We start from the raw sequence: 18,664 nt of genomic DNA on the forward strand, positions 1-18,664 counted from the left end.
GGGGCGGGGCCGGCCCGCGCAGGGGTAAGCCCGCCCCCCAGGCCCCGGCGCCGCGTTACTGTGGTGACGGCGCGGCACCGCCCCTGGCAGTGACTCCGCCTCGGCGGGGCGGGGCCGGGCCGCGGCGCATTGTGGGGTGGCGGTGCGGCCTAGCAGGTACGGGCGGCGGCGGGGGTCGGCAGCCCGGGCGGGGGTCGGCTTCCCGGGCGGGGGTCGGCCGCTTTGCGCTCCGGGGAAGCACCCGCGTCCTCGCCGGTGGGGCGCTGCTTCCTGGCGGTCGCTCTCTTGCCTCGCCTTCGGGGGACGCGTAGGCCCGGGGTTGCGCGGGGCCGCGGCGGGGCCTCCCGGGAGCCCCGGCCTGTCCGCCGGCTCTGCCCGCCCCTGCAGCAGCGGGGGAGTCCGTGGCCCCCTCCCCGCCGGCTGGGGGGGGGCCGGCGGTGCGTGTCCTGACGCTGTGTGCTGAGCTGCTGCTGTTCGTCCCCACCAGGGATCACACTGGCCAGAGAAGAGGAACATTAGTAAGACCGTTGTTTTCAGCAGTGGTGCTTATTGTTGTGGAAAGGCATACGTCAAGAACGCATAACAGAGCGTTACTGGTTTCCCTGAATGACACGAAACCACGTTGAAGAGCTGTGCTGTCAAACGGTATTGATCTGTAAGACTTTGTTCTCCTCTTATTTCTGTTAGAGGGGGCAAAACCAAAATGGCATCAGGGACGGTAATGAACGCCACACCTTCAGGGGGATCGAATGATGTGAGCCTGGAGGAACCAAAGAAGATGACAAGGGAAGACTGGCGGAAAAAAAAAGAATTAGAAGAACAAAGAAAACTAGGAAATGCACCTGCTGAAGTGGATGAAGAAGGAAAGTAAGTTTTATTAAAGCTATGGTTATTCTAAAGCTACTGGCTAAAAATGATTTTTTTCCTGTTGTGATTACGGAATAATCCTGAGGGTGATACATGATTTCTACATGAGTCATTTGTAAATCTGCTTTTAACATTCCAGTCATTCTCAGAAAACAAATATTTTCCAAAAAATGTAGGTTCAGTGTTTATCTACTGTGATCTATTGACAGTGCTGCTAAAAAGTCCCATCTGTGTGGCTACTTACGAGTGGTGTTTTGAAAGTGACCAAAAAGTAGTACTAGGGAACTTTACTGCATACCTTATCTGTTCCCTCTCTCTTGCTTCTACAAGGCTTGTTACTTCTGAGAAGAGACATGTTACTATTTTTGTGCTCAGTAACATTGCATAGAATAAGGTATTTGATTTGGAGTCAGGAGTTTAGGTGAATTAGATGGCAAGAAAATCTCAGTGAAAGTCTGTGTTTATCTAGTTAAATTAGAGTTTATTTTGCAATGCACTGTAACAACTTCGTTATTTTATTATCGCTCCTAAAGCCCTGAACTTTAATGTGAGAGTTATTTGTTAGGCTAAGTTGTTGTGGGTTTTTTTCCCTATGCCCTGTATTTATTACACAACATCTTTTACAGAGATATCAATCCTCATATTCCTCAGTACATATCCTCAGTACCATGGTACATAGATCCTTCTAAAAGACCTACATTAAAGCATCAGAGACCTCAGCCAGAGAAGCAGAAACAGTATAGCTCCTCTGGAGATTGGTACAAACGAGGAGTTCAAGAGGTATGTAAAATGTTTTTGTCATAAAATAAAGATTTGGTTTGATTCCATGAGGAAATAATTTCTGGTTACATGTTTTTGAGGGAGACAGGAGCTGGGAATTCTTATTCAGCAGGCAAGTCACAGCGTCTGGTAGTAATCAAAGTATGTGTTATGAGTTTGGGTAGACCATGCACACTTTAGTTGTATTGAAAAAATGATTATTGGGAACACGTATATGAATCTTGCCACAAGTTTGTACAACACTGTGTTTTTTTGTTGTTTAGCATGCTGTAGCAACTAGATATCGTAAAGGAGCTTGCGAGAACTGTGGTGCATTGACACACAAAAAGAAAGACTGCATGGAGGTAAACTTGACTTTTGTTGATGTTTTAATGGTTTTGAAAACAATTTGAATTCTAATCTTAGTGGAAAATAGCTAGCTATAGATAAAATAAAAACTACTAGTTTTGAAAAAGGTTATAAGTATTGAAAGGTGGCTTGAAAATTTCTAAAGAAATTGTTATGCAGGAGAAGTGAAGGGGAAGAAATGATACTATTCAGGGTGTTGCTCATCAATTCTATTTGTGATAAGCACTGCAATAATAGGTGAAAATGTTTAGCTTTTCATGTTAATTTGCTTTAACTCAAGTGCTCCTGTGCCTGTCTTTCTGTTTCATGTCAGCTAAAGCCATCCCCAGAAACTGTGTTTCAAGTGTTTTCTTAATTGTGGCAAGTAGAGTTAGAAATTGATGGGATTTGGAGTCAGTTGCAATACTTTAAAATACAGAAATGAACTATTTGCGTTTATTTACAATTCACAGGCTGGTAGTGCTGGCTTCAGAGGAGCTCCATTGATACTATTTTTAAAGGGATATCTGAGTGAGTAACATATTTTAGTCTAATGGACTGATCCAACCGTTTGGTTTTTTTTCCTTTCAGAGACCCAGGAAAGTTGGAGCAAAATACACAGGCATGAATATTGCACCAGATGAACACGTGCAGCCTCAACTGATGTTTGATTATGATGGAAAGCGAGATCGTTGGAATGGTTATAACCCAGAAGAGCACATGAAGATTGTAGAGGAGTATTCCAAAGTTGATTTGGTATGTAGGTTCTGTGGTTTACTAGGGAAAGGTTTAGTGTTTGGCTTGGCTGGGAGGAGGAACATTTGTTACATGCACTGTTAATATTAGACCTTGTGCTGTATTCATAATGAAAAAGCAAGATGCGTTCTGTGTTTGATAGCAAACTTCACCTAAACTGAAAATTCAGATCAGAACTGGCAACTGAGTATGGGTCTGTACAATAAATGAAGTTGTCTCCCTACATTGCTTACTTTCTAATAGACAAGCCGTAGAATTTATTACCCGAGACACAGATTGAATTGCAGGCAAGAAATGAATTTGTTATCTGGCTGTATTAGAGCCAATAAATCTATATCTATTTTGTAACTTCATTCATGTTATTTTACTTATGAATCCTTTTTGTTGCCATGATGGAGCAGTGGACTGTTTGTACCTGTCTTTGTGCAGACTGGCACCTTGCTGTTGCAGTTAACTTTCTATCTGTATGCACCAAATCCATGTAGACGTTACTAACTTTTTAGAAGGAAAAAAAAAAAAAAGTTCTCTACCTTGGCTGGATGTTGGCTACCTGGTCCAAAAGGTAGTTAGGCGCCTAACTTAACTCCCTTCAGTGCCTGGTCCTCAGTATTTTCCTATAGTGTGTAGAAAAGCTAATGTTAAGTGTGATCTAATCAGTGTGTATAAATGTCTACTGGGAGTGTTTAAAGACAGAGCCAGACTCTTCTCAATAGTATCCTGTGACAGGACAGGACAAGAAGCAGTGGGCACAAGTGAAATACAAGAAATTCTGTTTGAGCATAAGAAAAAAATGTTCTACTGTAAAGGGTGATCAGTGGAACAGCTTGCCCAGTAAGGCTGGGGAGTCTCCATTCTTGGAAGTAATCAAAACTTGCCTAGACAGAGTCCCAGGCATCTTGTTGTAGGCACGCCTGCTTTGAGCAGGGGGATTGTCCTTGGCGGTCTCCAGAGGTACCTCCAATATCAACTGATCTATGGTTCTATGATGTCAAACACATACAAAAATTCACTATGTGCAGCTTTAAAATCTCACTTTAGATGCTAGACTTTGGTGCTTCCTGAATGAACCATAAATGCTTGCAGCATCAGTCACGAAGTACCTTAAGCACTGAAGTTTCTAACTAAGAGTACGAGGGCACAATTATAAAACTATCTCATAGTAGTGGTATAGCTGCATAAATTCTAGTAAACTGTTTCATTTAACAGTATAATATAAAATAGCAAAATGGTTAGCATACATAATTTCATTTCCTTGAGGCTCAAAAAACAAATGTGGTAAAGCATAGGAGTAGAGGTGACAAGCTCTAGGCTGCTGATTTTTTACAAGCACCCAGAGGATTAAAAAAAACATGGTTTTTTTGTAATAATACATTTTAAATGACAGCAGTCACAAGAGATGCTTATGGTAAGTATTACTACACACTTGCTACTAAAAAGAAATACTGAAACAAATGCATTTATATGATACACAGGCCAAACGTACACTGAAAGCCCAGAAGCTTCAGGAAGAGTTAGCATCAGGAAAGCTGGAGCAAGTGGTAAGTAAACTAAAGCCCAATTTATTTTTGCTGAGGCTGAATAAATATACAACAGGTTACTCCTGCCCTCTGATGCTTTTACTGTCTATACAGGGTCTATTATTGGGTTTTATGCCCTTCAGTAATTTAAAGATTTTCCTAGCACCAGCATATTCTGTGTCACATTCAAGAATTTCAAGCATCTTCTTTCAAATAAGAGTCGTTTTGTTTTCCCCTTATGGGCGAAAATTCTGTGTGATTGTTATTCTTGCGAAAGTTAATGACACAGCATTTGGGGTCAGATAAATTTGTTTTCCATGTAGTAATTTTGTTCATGTACTGAAAAGCTTTTTTTGTTTTTAAAGATTTTTACGTCTGACTAATGTTGAGATAATGGCTAGTACGTGACTGTGGATTGTTTTAGTAATGCTTAGTATAAATTGGAATAGGAAGGTATTTTCTTTATCTTAGAACCAAACTTGTTTCTTCTTCAGTCGTTGCTATGACTATTTGCGGTGTCTCTGGTTATTTGAAGGCTGAGCATATGTATTTCCCTCTGGCTTATAACTGCAGAGTTTGCATCTTCCACTAACTTCTACAAGCTCCTCTTGGATTATAGACAATGCTTTTCATACTCTTTGACATAAAATTATAATTTTAAAAGGCATTTCTGATAATATTCTAAGTTTATAAAGTAGGGGAAAAGTAGAGACTGCTACTGGTCAGAAGTAGGTTTTTTTAATCAACATTGTGAGAAAGAAAACACCAAGCAAAAGACTACATACAACTGGGCCTCCATTTTCCAGAGGTTGTCACCTTGCATTTTGTCACTAGATGGCAGAGTGAACTTAATCGCCAACCCAGCACAAACTACAGCGTTCTGACCTTCCCGATAGAAAAGATTCTTTCTCTTTTTGATGCCTGTTTTCACCACAAAGCAAACATTGTTGGCTTCCATACACTTATTCCGTATAAAATGGAGCTGTAAGAAGAACAGTATGTTTGAAACATAAGAGCTATCTCTGATGGAGAGGAGCAAGACTGCTTTGCATAGTCAGTGCTGGCCAGTTTGCTGATGAGTGTTCCAGGACTCACAGTTGTTTCCATCTTCACTGTTGCAAGTATTCTCAAGTTAGAGGCTAAGCAGGTTAAAAAAATAAATTCTGGCTATATTTCTCCAGATTAAATTATGGCTTCTGATTCATGCTCAGTATGCCTGTCAATCCTAACTAAATACTTGCTATATGTCGTCTTAATTTTTTTTTTAAGCTTTCAGAGTTGAATGTTCGTTATATTTGCATGATATGAAATATTCTAGTCTAAACCATTAGTGTTCAAAGGCATAGCAAGCTCTAAATAACAGTGACAGTTCTAGAATTTGCTGTTCTTGCAAAAGCTTGAAAATTTAATTGGGAAAACAGTGAAAAGGTCTCCAACGTGTCTGTAATAGAGCTCTTTCCTAGACCTTTATATAGCAATCTTTGTGCATATTGTGTCACAGGTAAATTGTATTTTGCATCCAACATCAAGCTCAGCTTTGATTGCTCTTTATATCCCTGCCCTCTGTCCTCTCCCCACTACCTTGTCTTCTCTGCTGATGTGCTCTTTGTTTGCTGCAGAACTCCCCAAGACACCAGTGGGGAGAAGAGGAACCAAATTCACAGACAGTAAGATGATTACCCACTGCATCACACCATGGGCAGAAAAAAAGACCTGTAGTTAGTGGATCAGTGAAACAAGGGTGGCATAAGGGTTTGAATGTTGGGTTCATGCCACTGGCTGACTATTCTTTTGGGCATCGGTTGTCAGATTTCACAGAGGCATTTTTGGTTTTGTTTTAATTCCAGTGTGTTGTCAAACCTTAAAGATGCAAGCAAATAACTAGTTTTTAATATGTGGTCTATTTTGCCCAAGATAACTGTTTTCTTAATATCATCACAGTTACACTTCTGTAACTGTTTCCGTATGAGGAAACCTGAAAAACCTGAAACCTGTTGAATGTTAGATTAGCATGACAGCACACTTAAGCCCAGGTAAATGATGCCAGCTTTTAACTACAGGGATTGCAGAATTTTTAATGAAACCACTAAAATCAGATTCTCATACTTGTCTCTGGAGTGAATGTCTTCTTTTACTTAGAAGTTTCCCATCTTTCCTCAGGAAAGAGATCATAACAGTGAAGATGAAGATGAAGATAAATATGCAGATGACATTGATATGCCTGGGCAGAACTTTGACTCTAAAAGACGTATCACCGTTCGAAATTTACGTATTCGGGAAGATATTGCAAAAGTGAGTAAAGAATTCTTTACAGATATTCTTTTGTATTCGTGAGAGTTAATTTCAAAAAATTGTACGCTCAATTATTCATGAGTTTGCATATGGGTCTTGGGGTTTGGAGGTTAAGGTTTATTCTCAGTTCTGTTCCTGCTCATGTCATGACTTCGTCAAGGTCATTCTTTTACACAGATAGAACTTTTTAAAATGTCTAAGCTGGGCGATACAAGAGTAACTTCAGTTCTTTTAAAATCATAAATATCGAATATCTTGTGTGTTGTTTTCTTTCCCTAGTACTTGAGGAATCTAGATCCGAACTCTGCTTATTATGATCCCAAAACAAGAGCAATGAGGGAGAACCCATATGCCAATACAGGCAAGAATCCAGATGAGTAAGTTAAATCAGGGTCATGCTTGTGTATCCAACAAAACTGTTAAAAATGAGATTAATAGTTCTGTATTTTCTTTTATCTGTATGTCCTTTTACTAATGAATCTCTAGACAATTATGGGTAGAAGTAGTAGTAAACATGGAAAAAATTGTTTTATTTAGCAGCATTTTTTGTTTTAGTATATAAAAGTGGTATTTTAGTAATACTGGCCCTTCATCTTCAGGGATATGCAGACCACCATTTAGTGTAATGATCTGTACAAGGGTTAGAACACTCTGCTGTATCTAGAGGTGATACCTGTAAACAATAATGATGTTTGTAAAGTATTTCAGTAACCAAATCTTAAACTTCATCCCTTGTCTGTGGTACCTAACTAAATGCTTGAACTAGGAGCAAGAGCTCCTCATACATTAATGGAGTCTGCATAGAAAAGGTCTGAAAGCTTTGGCATTGTCTAGATAGACAACTTAATTAAAAAATGCCATAGGCTGGGTTTTGGCTGCACATAAGGCTGTCTCACTTAAAACCCAAGTCAAGCACTTGAGCTGTGACCCCGCCTTGACCTGTGTAGTGCTGTGGACTTACAGAGTAGACAGGCTGTGAGTAGAAACATTTATTCAGAGTACAGTAATTGGATTAGCTCACTGCCTGAAATAGAATGGCAGTAGCTAAATGCTAGCAAATAATGCTCTTTCCACCTCTCCTTGCCCCCAGCTAGAATAATGCTAGTCAATTCTTCTTTTAGATGCAGATGCTTTCAATTCTCTCTAGAGTCATAATTTGACCTTTGTTGAATCTGTGTTTCTGCCACAGCTTTGCAGACTGTAAATTATTCAGAGGGACTTTGGGAAGATGAAAAGAGTGGGAAATTAGATTGTTAACGTTATTTGATTTTCAACCTGTGTTTCATATACTCCTTGTGAATCTCTTCAAGGGGTGTGCAAAAGGTAACTGAGAGCAGTAAAGCTATTGCCAGGCTTTAACTCAGTAAAATACACTGGGTCTGGGCAGGAGGAGAGATTCACAAATCCAAAAGCTGAGAATCACTATGCTAGAATATCACCTACCATTTATGCATATTTATTGTGTAGTTCGATCAAAGTTTGACTCCTGGTGCTTGGTATTCCAGGCAGAGCTCCAGGTTTGTGTCATAAGATGTTTCCATGTAAACATAGGCATCAGGTATTCTGAGTTGCTATCGTATACTTTCATGACTCTATGGGGAGCCCAGACTTTCATTTCATGTATTGAGTTGAATGCTCCTTCCTCTCCCTCCATTCTTAACTCTCAGGGCACAAAGGAGAATTTTTACTTTCCTGTTGGTGTTCTATGATTTTATTTAAAAGGAAATCACATTACTTGAATGCTAAGAATCATATTGTTCTTTTCTGCAGAGTTGGTTATGCAGGTGACAACTTTGTTCGCTACACTGGAGATACCATTTCAATGGCACAGACTCAGCGTAAGTGGGTTTTGGGGTTTTGTTTTTTTTAAGGAAACGAACTTAAAAGACTTAAGTTAACAATGCTTCTTTCTTGCAAAAGAGAAATAAATCTTCTTAGATTGAGGCTTGCTTTCAAATTACTGCAGAATTAAAGATTGTAATTTGAATGCCTATGTCAGTTTTAGAATAAATATTGAGTGAAACATCTTGTGTACACAGTGTTTGCTTGGGAGGCTTATGACAAAGGCTCTGAAGTTCATCTTCAAGCAGACCCTACAAAATTAGAGCTACTTTATAAATCCTTCAAAGTGAAAAAAGAAGATTTCAAGGCACAGCAGAAAGAAAGCATCCTAGAGAAGGTAATAGACTTTTGGTTTTATTTAATAAGGATTCTGTTGAGTTTGAAGTCTGGGTCTTGGGGAACAAATAAGGTTACTAATGCTATGTGAAAATGCATCAGCTGTTCTCAGTAGCTTAGATTTATAAAAAGAATTTTATATCTATACACACTATCTTATCAATTGGATTCATTATATTATTTAATATAGGAACCTTTGAAGATCTGCTGGTAGTTCTTTGGATTATTGGGAGCTCTTCCCTTAACTGTCAGAATTTCTCCAGTGAAAAATCTGACAGCAGTATGTAGGAGGAGTGGGAATTTAGGGTTTGGGGTTTTTTTTTTAAATAATACAAGTGGTTGAAAAATTCTTTTACAGTTTAGAAGTGTTATCTTTTGTAAAATACCCAAGTTACTATCTCCCCAAATTATTTTTAAACTTTTCTTTTTTCTTATATGTGAAAAGCAGAATTTTCAGACTCGAGTTTCAGGTGCAGTATTCTAGATAAATATTTATTTTATATTTTGCAGCTAGTTTCTTGGACAACTGACAAAGAACTAAGTAATCCATTTAGATTCTAACCTTGTCTACATTGAAGTTTGAAGGGGAACAGGAAGTACTGCTCTGGTTATACCAGAGCCTTTTTGTTTTGTCTAAAAAGTTTTCCTGCTTTGAGTGAGGAATATCAGTGTTGTAATCCTCCAGGCATTAAAAAAAAAAAAAAAACAAAAACAAAAACCAAAAAAAAACCCACAAAAAAACAAAACACCAAAAAACACCACAATGGCAATAGGAGGAGAAGTATTTCTCTCTTATCTATTCACTAAAGATTAAACTGTCTCCATCCACTTCTTTTGTGTCTTCTTCAGAAGGTACTGAAGGTGACATTTTTGAAATGTATACTTAACTGCATAAAAGGTGGGGTTTTTTTCAAAACTATTATATGTCTTTTCTATTTGCATTTTAGTATGGAGGACAAGAACACCTAGATGCACCACCAGCTGAACTGCTGTTAGCTCAAACGGAAGATTATGTGGAGTACTCTAGGCATGGAACAGTCATCAAAGGACAAGAGAAAGCTATTGCTTGCTCTAAATATGAAGAGGATGTTAAGATCAACAACCATACAGTAAGCCCTAGCTTATGTTAAAATTATAAAAAAACCAGATTCCTTCCCATTGGAAGGGAATGAGGTATGGTAGGATGCAGTACAATATAATACAGCAAATAAATTTCTCCTGTCTCAAATGTGACACTCTCCCTTTTCTACTAAGGAGAAATTTCAAATTGTCATGGTTGCCATGTGAGTTTGAGGAGTTGCAATGGCAAACTTAAAGGGGAAGTTACTGTATTTCTCTTTGACTTTGAATATAAGTTGACCACATCGTGTTGCTTTTCTCTTTTTTGAAACTGTACCTGTAAGGCTAATGAAAAATTGCAAAAGTATTTCTCATAACTTTCCCTTCTGGATTGTTTGAATAATTTACTTACCAGGTGTCCTAGTTTCAGCTGGGATAGAGTTAACTGTCTTCCTAGTAGCTGGTAGGTGCTATGTTTTGAGTTCAGTATGAGAAGAATGTTGATAACACTGATGTTTTCAGTTGCTGCTAGTAGTGTTTAGACTAATGTCAAGGATTTTTCAGCTTCTCATGCCCAGCCAGCGAGAAAGCTGGAGGGGCACAAGAAGTTGGCACAGGACACAGCCAGGGCAGCTGACCCAAACTGGCCAACAGGGTATTGCAGACCATGTGACGTCCCATCCAGTATAGGAACTGGGAAGTGGGGGCAGGGAATCGCCACTCGGGGGGGACTAGCTGGGTGCCGGTCGGTGGGTGGTGAGCAGTTGCACTGTGCATCATTTGTACATTCCAATCCTTTCATTATTGCCGTTGTCATTTTATTAGTGTTATCATTATCATTATTTGTTTCTTCTTTTCTGTTCTACTAAACCGTTCTTATCTCAGCCTGTGGGTTTTGCTTCTTTTTCCCGATTTTTCTCCCCCATCCCACTGGGTGGGGGGGGAGTGAGTGAGCGGCTGCGTGGTGCTTAGTTGCTGGCTGGGGTTAAACCACGACACCAAGATATAAACTCAGGAATAAATTGCAGCCTGCCTCTTAAGGGGGTATCATGATGGACATAACAGCCATGGTGTCTTCTCTTGCAGTGCATTTGGGGTTCATATTGGAAGGAAGGCAAGTGGGGTTACAAATGCTGCCACTCATTTGTCAAGTATTCATACTGTACAGGAGAAGCTGGGAAAGAAATTGCTGTAAGTATTGTCTTATTTAGTCACTTGGAAAGAGCTAAAAAGCATTCATCTTCCTACCCAAGTTTTAGACTATTTCACTTTTTTGTTGGTTGGTTGGTTGGGTTGGGTTTGGTTTTTGGAGGGGTTTTTCCCTTTCAAATGTGCTTAGTAAATGGGTATGCTTTCTCTTGTCTGTTGTATAGAATACTGAAGCAAGCTTACTGGAAGAGCAACCCAGGGAGGAAGAACACATGACAAAACCCAAAACACTGATGGAGGTAAGTTGTTTCCCTTTCTCAGGAAGGCAGATATTTTTCCTCCGCATTTTAAGAGTTGGAAAGATATGTGTAACCAAAAAATTATGTGAGTCATAATGAGTCTGAAAATTATTAGACTGCATTGTTAGATCAATAACATCTCTCTTGAAAACTAAGCTCTCAAATAGCATTAGTAGATGCTTGGGATTTAATGGCTTGAACATTATTAACGCTTGCAAGTTGAATCTTAACGGTCACTGGTTTTCCACCTTACAGATCCACCAAGAGAAACAGAAAGAGAAGAAAAAGAAGAAGCACAAAAGGAGCTCAAATTCAGATAGTGAGGGTGAAGAGAAAAAGAAGCAAGAAAAACTTAAAAAGGTGCACTATATTCATCAGTGGTTTTGTGGCAAAAAGAACTTGAAATATATTTTACAACAGTGTCAGTTTTATGAAGCCTGTAAGGCAGTTCTTGTGGTATTCTGTGGGATGTTCTTTGATGCTAATTCTGAGCTAAAGCAAATTTAACATGCTGTTAGATGTTCTAAAGCCCATTCCCTATTTCTCAAGCAAACATGCAATAAATACTTAGTTTTGGAAGACTTAGTTTAGATGATTTAGAACACTCCTTGTCTAGGCAACTATTACAGCTGTAGATATATATAAGACATTGCAGAACACAATGATTTGTGTATTGAAGAAAGATGGAGAGATCAAAAGCACTGTCAAAGCTTAATGTAGCACTTTTTATCCCAGACTTGGGCCCAGTCTCACAGTTAATGCAATAAATCCATCCACCAAGCTATCAACTCACTGCTGCTGAACAGCCCTTCCACAAGCACAGCAGCCTGCCTCTGGATATTCAGAGTGTGAAACTAATGTTAAACTATGGTTAATCAAAGCATGGTACAAATGCAACTTCTTTTCAATAGCAAGAAGGAGCAACAGTAGTAGTTTGAGGAATGGGATAATGTGTATTTCAAAAAGCATTTAAAAAAAAATGCTCCCTGACAGGGCAGGGTGGAGGGGAACAAAAAAAACCCAACAAACCAACCCAAGCCACTAAGATCACGTGCTTGCTTATCTGCTTTTGTACTTGCTGGATCATGATTACATTTTAGATTAAGCCAAGGAATTTCTTACTTGATTTTGGCAATTGGAAAGAGATTAAAGTATCTTGTTTGCTAAATACCATTTTACCATCAATTTATGTTAAACGCTAACAAATGAGCATTAAATGAAGCATGCTATAGGTGGGCCAGACAGATGTGCATTACTTATCCCCCCATTCTGCCTGCTGTTTGTTCCTTATACTAGAATCTAATACAAACTTTCATTGGTTTTTTTTGCTTAACTTTCATTGTGGGGTTTTTTTTTCCTTTGCTTTCATTTCAGGCACTAAATGCAGAAGAGGCTCGTCTTCTCCACGTTAAAGAAATCATGCAGTTAGATGAGAGGAAGAGACCATACAACAGCCTATATGAAACCAGGGAGCCAACAGAAGAGGAAATGGAAGCCTATAGAATGAAACGGCAGAGACCTGATGATCCCATGGCCTCTTTTCTTGGACAGTAGTCACGGTGAAAATCATTCCAATACACAAGACTTTTTTTCATACTTGTTTACAACTCTGTAGACATTTGCTTACCTTCCCTGTGTGTAATAAGTGCTAGAAGTGGCAGAGATTTTTTTTTTTCACCAAAGAAGTTGTTGAAAACTTCTTTCAACAGACATAAGCAGTCCAATACTTACAGCAATTTTATATATGTGTGTATGTATACATATACAGTCACAAATATATATATACACACATATATATAAAATTTATATGTATATATAAAATACATACACCTACTCTGTAAATTCTTTATTGGAAGAGAACTGACTGGAATTCTAGGTTTGTTTGGCCAGCTAATACATAAAGTCATGATACATTCAGTAAAACTGACTATTCAAAGGAAATGGTCAGCAGATGTCAATATAGAACAAAAATTGTTGAAAAAAAAATTAAGCTACTGAAGCCTCTTACTTGTAAAGGGAGTTGCCTGTCACATGGCTTTAAAAGGAGAAATAGTTTCTTGATCACTTTCTAGTAAGTATTTTGGAAATGTAAAAATTGATTGCTTTGTACAGTTTTGTTTAATTTAATATAAAGGTCTTAAATGCTGTCCAGTCTTTTTAATGAAGAGGTTAGCTTCTGAGTGTAGAGCTTTTAAATTCTAATTCTGTTTCTGCAGATGTTAACATATAAATTGCAGTTGCAAAGATCCGAGTTCTTTGGTTTTCTGTTTGATAACAGTATTCATCTTAACCTTATAACTTCCAGAATCTTGTTACATGGTGTAATGCCAAGTGTCAGGCTTTAATACCTTGTGATAATGTGAAGCAGCATCTGCTTTGTGTTTGGCAATATTAGTCCTTAAACTGGGAGCTTTCCCCTTTCACTATTAAAAGTTGAAGAAATGGGTGAAGAACTTCACAGCATGACTTAGAGTTGGAAGGCTTGAGAATTACTTCTGGTTTGGCTTAAAATGTCTTATTAAACATGGCTTTTATGACCACATTTCATGTGGTTATATTAATCGTAGGACAAGGAAGACTCCGTAATCCTGGCTTTTCCTCTTAAAATTAAGAACCTGATTACAGTTTCCACTTTGTAAACAATGAAGGAAGCTTAAAGTTACTGGAAGAAAAGGAAACAATATGTTATACCTGTAACATGTTGTACCTGGAATTTCCACCTGTAAAGCTGGTTTCCTTTTTTTATTAGGTTTTCTCCAAGTCTGCTTCCCCTTTGGTTTTGTTATAGACATACTAATTCTGAATGCAGACTTTATTTTATAAGGCTTATAAATCTGAATGCAGACTTTTATTTTATAAAACTTGATTTTAAAATCCTCCTGTCACTTGCAAAAAACATAACCAACTAGTGAGATCAAAGATTTGGGGGTGGAATTGTTAATATAGCCAAGTACGAGGAAGGAAAAACTTTAACGAGTAGAAATCAGCTTTTGCAGAAATTGCTTTTATGTTTTCACAAACAATGTGGATTTAGACAGTCAAAGGGGGAAAAATATTAGGGATATAGTTTTCCTTCCGCTATAGTAGTGACTCACATTCTAAGTTTCCAGATCAGCTCATGTCTCGACCTTTCTAAGTTACGGATAATTTCAAGGGAAAACTGCTCTTTTCCACAAGTAATTACATACAATAAACATAAATTTAAGTGTCATGTGTGTGATTTCACAGCCGCTTTGACGATTGAGTATTTTAGCATACATAGTTAATAATGGAAATTCTGCATTAGTCTGCAATATAGTTCTATATTAAAACTATCTGTGATATTCTCACTGATGATCAAAATTTTAGGTTCAATATTTACTGTGTTCCAGAGATCCTATGATTCTTCTTAGGGCTGTAACATCTGAAGTTCTGGCCAGCATACCTCCAGCTGCAGAGATACCAACTGCTGTTGTCTTGGTCAGTGCCAAGTTCAGTTTGAGGGAAGATGAGATGTCAGAAGGGTCCATGTTATCAGTTCCTTGAGCTATTTAGATACCTTTCTAAAAGTAGCTAGAGACTTGGTTCTTTTTAAAGTAGAAGAGGCAATCCAGAAATAACACTGAAAAGAGTGATTTAGAATGAAGAACAAATAATTCACCAGTCTACGCAGCCTGTAAAGTTCAGTTTTAAACTCTTGTTTCGTGTTTTTCTTAGTTTCAAGAGAAAAATGGGGAGAGAGTTGAAGGTGTGTGTATTTTAGAAGCCAATATAACATGTTCAGTCTATAGGAAGATCTGCTTATTACACGTAAACATACTGAATTCCACCTTAAGTATACTCATGTGGATGGATTTGCTTTTCAATACCTGAAGACATGACTGTAACTTTTCCGGCATGCTGTGTCTCGCTCTGCTAAGAGAGAGCCTATGGGGAAGATGGACCAGTTTCTTCTCTGGTGAAGCAGAAGGCAGCTCCAGGGGAAAAAGCAATTAGTAGCCTTTTATTCAAAATACAGTTCCCTTGAGCTTGTGAATGATGCAGAGTAGATCTCGTCTGGATCAGTCTCAACAGTTAAAGGACAAATAAAGCTTAAAACATGTTGTCCTATTTATATCATAAAGGTTAAATGTTAAAGAACATTGTGGATCTGATCATGAGGATTAATTTTCCTCCATCTGCTTCCCCTTGGATTTGGCATGCAATACAACTGTGCATCTCCAAAGACTGCTTCCTATTGCACAAGAAGAATTTTTTCCTTTCTAAAATGAGTTTGAAACAAGTTTGTAGGCTAACTTGGACAAAAATGAACGTACAATGAAAATGAGCATACTTTAGCAGAGGCAGCTGAAGTTGGGTACTCCTGTTTTTCACATGCACAAAGACAGAAGCAAGGTGAGAGGAAATTCCTTAGCCTGGTAACACAGACTAGTCAAATTCTCAAATCATAATACAAGACAGACCCTCCCAGCACAGTCTGGGTAGCTTTCTCTGAATCTTGCCCTTGGCAAATCTCAAAAATTACTTTCTCAACTCCCTTTGTCAACAATTGCTTTGATTGCCTCATTTTTCATCCTTTTGAGTTCTGATTGTCTGAGGCATACTCAAGTCTGCAAACTGAACTAACTAGCCAGCTGATTTGAAGACATTTGCATTTTTAAAACATGTAGATTAAAACATTCTCCTTTATTTTTTTGTTGAAGAGTTTAGCATTCTGTGTTATCTTTCAAGGCATGCCAGAAGGTAGTTCTTTTACTGTCTCTACATTTCTTTGTAATTGGATCTTTATGGCTTTCCTGAGTGGGTTTGCACACTGTTCTACACGAGTGTAATTGTTTTAGGCTGTTGAGGGATCAGAAAAAAGCAGGAATGATAGCAATTAGTTAAAGATGAAATGGAGCTCAACTTTTAGGAAAAAGAAAAAACAACAGAAGAGACAGGATTTTCTGTGCCCACTAGTGCCTAATGCAACCTAGTAACTGCAGTTTTCCATACCACTTTTGGGTATAACTTAAATTACCCCATTCAGGCCAAAACACCGTGCCCTGAACTACATGTAGACAACTCCCCATTGGTCTGTTAGCACTCCTGTTTGCATTTGTTTTGATGGATGCAACAAAGAAATAGACAGAAATATTATTAGAATAATAATAAACCAGTTATTTTACATGAAACAAATCTGTTCATGTCTCTTAGGTGACCTAACCAGAACCCCACTGGGGTAGTAGATGGCGATGGTTTTTGCTTCTGCAAAATACCAGCGCATTTCAGACCTCAGTGGAAAAGAGAATAAAATCACATTGCCTAAGAAAACCTTGCTTAGTGGACAGATTAGCAAACCCAAAATTTCTAACCTACAAAGTCTTAAAAGTAATTCCAGTAATTGCAAAGCATTTTAGAAACAGCCTCCACCCAGCCACTGGTCTGCACTGCATTTAGATCTAAGCACAGTCCTCCGCCCGTTGCTCTATAATCTTCCACCACGTCTCTTACAAGTGGGACTTTTTTTCAGATGCATTTACAGTCTTATCATGTTTGCATATGCATTTGCTCTCAGTTTTTAATACAAAGCTAGGAACTACAAATTTGGCTCCAATTCCACCATCACAGCAGAGTTTAACCCATTGCTGCTTTTTATTCACAAGCTGCTACGACGTATGCTAACAGTGCATTGGGGAAGTGGATGCTGGAGCGCAAGGCCTGAGGTTGAAGTCGCCTGCGGTGGTGCCGTTACAGCAGCACGGGTGAAGGAGAAGTTTCCTCGCATTAGCGTTGCTCCTGGTTCTGCACATCCTGGTTGGGAAAGGGTTATGCCATCAGCCTCTGGGCTGCATGAGACCCACGCTGGGCGAGGAAAATGGTGCCTTCAGCTGGCTTCTGGCTTTGCTCAGGTGTTCCTTCTTGCTTTAACAAGTCTCATGCTGGGCACGTGCGGAAGCAAAAGCACTGGGCTGCAGGTTTTAACATCCAAGAGGCAGCACAGCCCCACAGTATATTCTGCCGAGATACTAATATTTTCTCAATATTTTAAGAATAGCTGAAAGACCTTTTTTAGCAAAAGTCGGTGCTAATGCAAAATTCTCTGCTTGGGAAACGGCAGTAGGAGAGGGGATTTTATCTGTAATTGTTACTATCTGCACAGACTGTCACTGCTTGCACGCAATGTAAGTAATTTTTCACTCGTCTCTGGAGGATGCTGCTTTGCCCTGAAGGATGGAGGCACTGGACCATGACAGGGGTAAGTGACATTTGTCACTGGCTTTCCTGGCTTGGGCAAATGCTGCCTGTGTCCCCAGGTACTGGGATTGCTGATGATGATGCTACAGACTCCAGAAGCAGGGCTGGAGTTTTTTGTATTTTGGGAAATACAAGGCGTTTTTAGAAGAGTCTTTTCCTGTCTAACTATGTTATTAGATACCTAGGCAGGAGCCAATTGTGGCAAGTCAAAAAGATTGCTGAATTTCACTTTGACTTAGAAGGTGCATGAGACAAAAGAAAAAACCCCAACCTTAACACATCTGCACTGTGCTTGCGGTGGCTCACTGGTGCTTGGGCTGGTTCCCACTTACCTCTTCCTAAAATAAGCTCTATTTATTTTTATCTTAATGGGTTAGGACCACAGTTCCTAAGCAGAGCTAATGGTCTCAAGGGCATCCTTTAAGTTTAAACAGAGATTTGACTCATTTTTATGGGGGCTTTTGGAGAGGGACAATCACTCTCTGAAGACTGCTCACAGACTTCCAAACTCCTTTTAGGCAGGGCAATAAAAATTACTCAAACCACCAGTCCACACTAAGCCAGGAGGCCTGTCAGGTAGAAAAACGCTTTTTCCCTCCCATTAGTATCTCTGAAAAAAAAACCCCCAAACACCTACACTCATCTTTGAAGAAAGGTACACTTTTATTGCCAGTGGCCAGTGCAATGGGAAGGCTGTATTTTAGGCTGCCTACAGCCTCTGCGTGAACTGCAGCTATTTTGGCATTTGCTGAGTCATTTTATTTGGTTACAAAGTCGTTGCTGCAAGGTCGGCATCTGTAGCGGTGAAACACATCAGCGCTCAGAAGGAAAACAAGGGAAAATCCTTCCTCGCTGGGACGTGGTCCTGTCCTGCGGTCCCGGGGTGGGAGCTGGCGATCGCCCACCTCCAGGCGCTCGCGTTTCTCACCCAAAGCGTGCGCACAGGCGATAGCGGAGCTAAATTTACACTTTCTACTCTGTAGGCGCTGGATGATGCACCTTTCCCTTGCCACACGAGCCATGCATCCCCCCAACACGCTTTCTCTGAAGGATGTAAAGCCACGGAGCGTTGTGCCGGGGGCACGGACGGGGGATGCGGGCAGGGGGACGGGACCACGCCAGCCAGGAGCAGCCCCCAGCCCGGGGGGAGGCAGCAGCTCCGGGGCTGGCGCGGGGGCTACGAGGTACCCCCGCTCCGGCGCGCGTCCCGTGGGGTCTGCCGAG

The 18,664-nt window shown here is 39.7% G+C and overlaps 2 protein-coding genes across 4 annotated transcripts in view; one reads left to right on the forward strand and one right to left on the reverse strand.

The window, feature by feature from the left end:
- The window catches only part of PTTG1 (PTTG1 regulator of sister chromatid separation, securin), a 32,813-nt gene that overhangs the window by 4,199 nt on the left and 9,950 nt on the right, over positions 1–18,664 (reverse strand). The gene's annotated exons all lie outside the window — the stretch shown is intronic.
- On the forward strand, positions 32–14,435 carry SLU7 (SLU7 homolog, splicing factor). 3 transcript variants are annotated; one of them, XM_029997904.2, is made up of 16 exons: positions 32–156; positions 688–867; positions 1,494–1,647; positions 1,911–1,991; positions 2,566–2,730; positions 4,203–4,268; positions 5,867–5,914; positions 6,408–6,539; positions 6,819–6,916; positions 8,310–8,377; positions 8,579–8,718; positions 9,665–9,826; positions 10,863–10,967; positions 11,150–11,224; positions 11,480–11,584; positions 12,599–14,435. In XM_029997904.2, exons 2-16 carry the CDS (start codon positions 704–706, stop codon positions 12,776–12,778), a joined length of 1,743 nt encoding a protein of 580 aa, XP_029853764.1. In that variant the 5' UTR covers positions 32–156; positions 688–703; the 3' UTR covers positions 12,779–14,435. The 3 variants fall into 3 exon arrangements, with proteins under 3 accessions (XP_029853764.1, XP_029853766.1, XP_029853765.1); XM_029997905.2 differs by lacking the exon at positions 32–156 and adding an exon at positions 259–518; XM_029997906.2 differs by lacking the exon at positions 5,867–5,914.

The sequence above is a fragment of the Aquila chrysaetos genome, chromosome 22, assembly GCF_900496995.4.
Source record: "Aquila chrysaetos chrysaetos chromosome 22, bAquChr1.4, whole genome shotgun sequence".
Taxonomy (NCBI): Eukaryota; Metazoa; Chordata; class Aves; order Accipitriformes; family Accipitridae; genus Aquila; species Aquila chrysaetos.

Bases quoted from the DNA above. Each gene is read 5' to 3' on its own strand.
- SLU7 (XM_029997904.2), top strand. From the start codon at position 704: ATGGCATCAGGGACGGTAATGAACGCCACACCTTCAGGGGGATCGAAT. The intron at 1,992-2,565 runs GTAAACTTGACT...TTTTCCTTTCAG, and splicing joins AAAAGAAAGACTGCATGGAG to AGACCCAGGAAAGTTGGAGC. The intron at 2,731-4,202 runs GTATGTAGGTTC...TATGATACACAG, and splicing joins AGTATTCCAAAGTTGATTTG to GCCAAACGTACACTGAAAGC.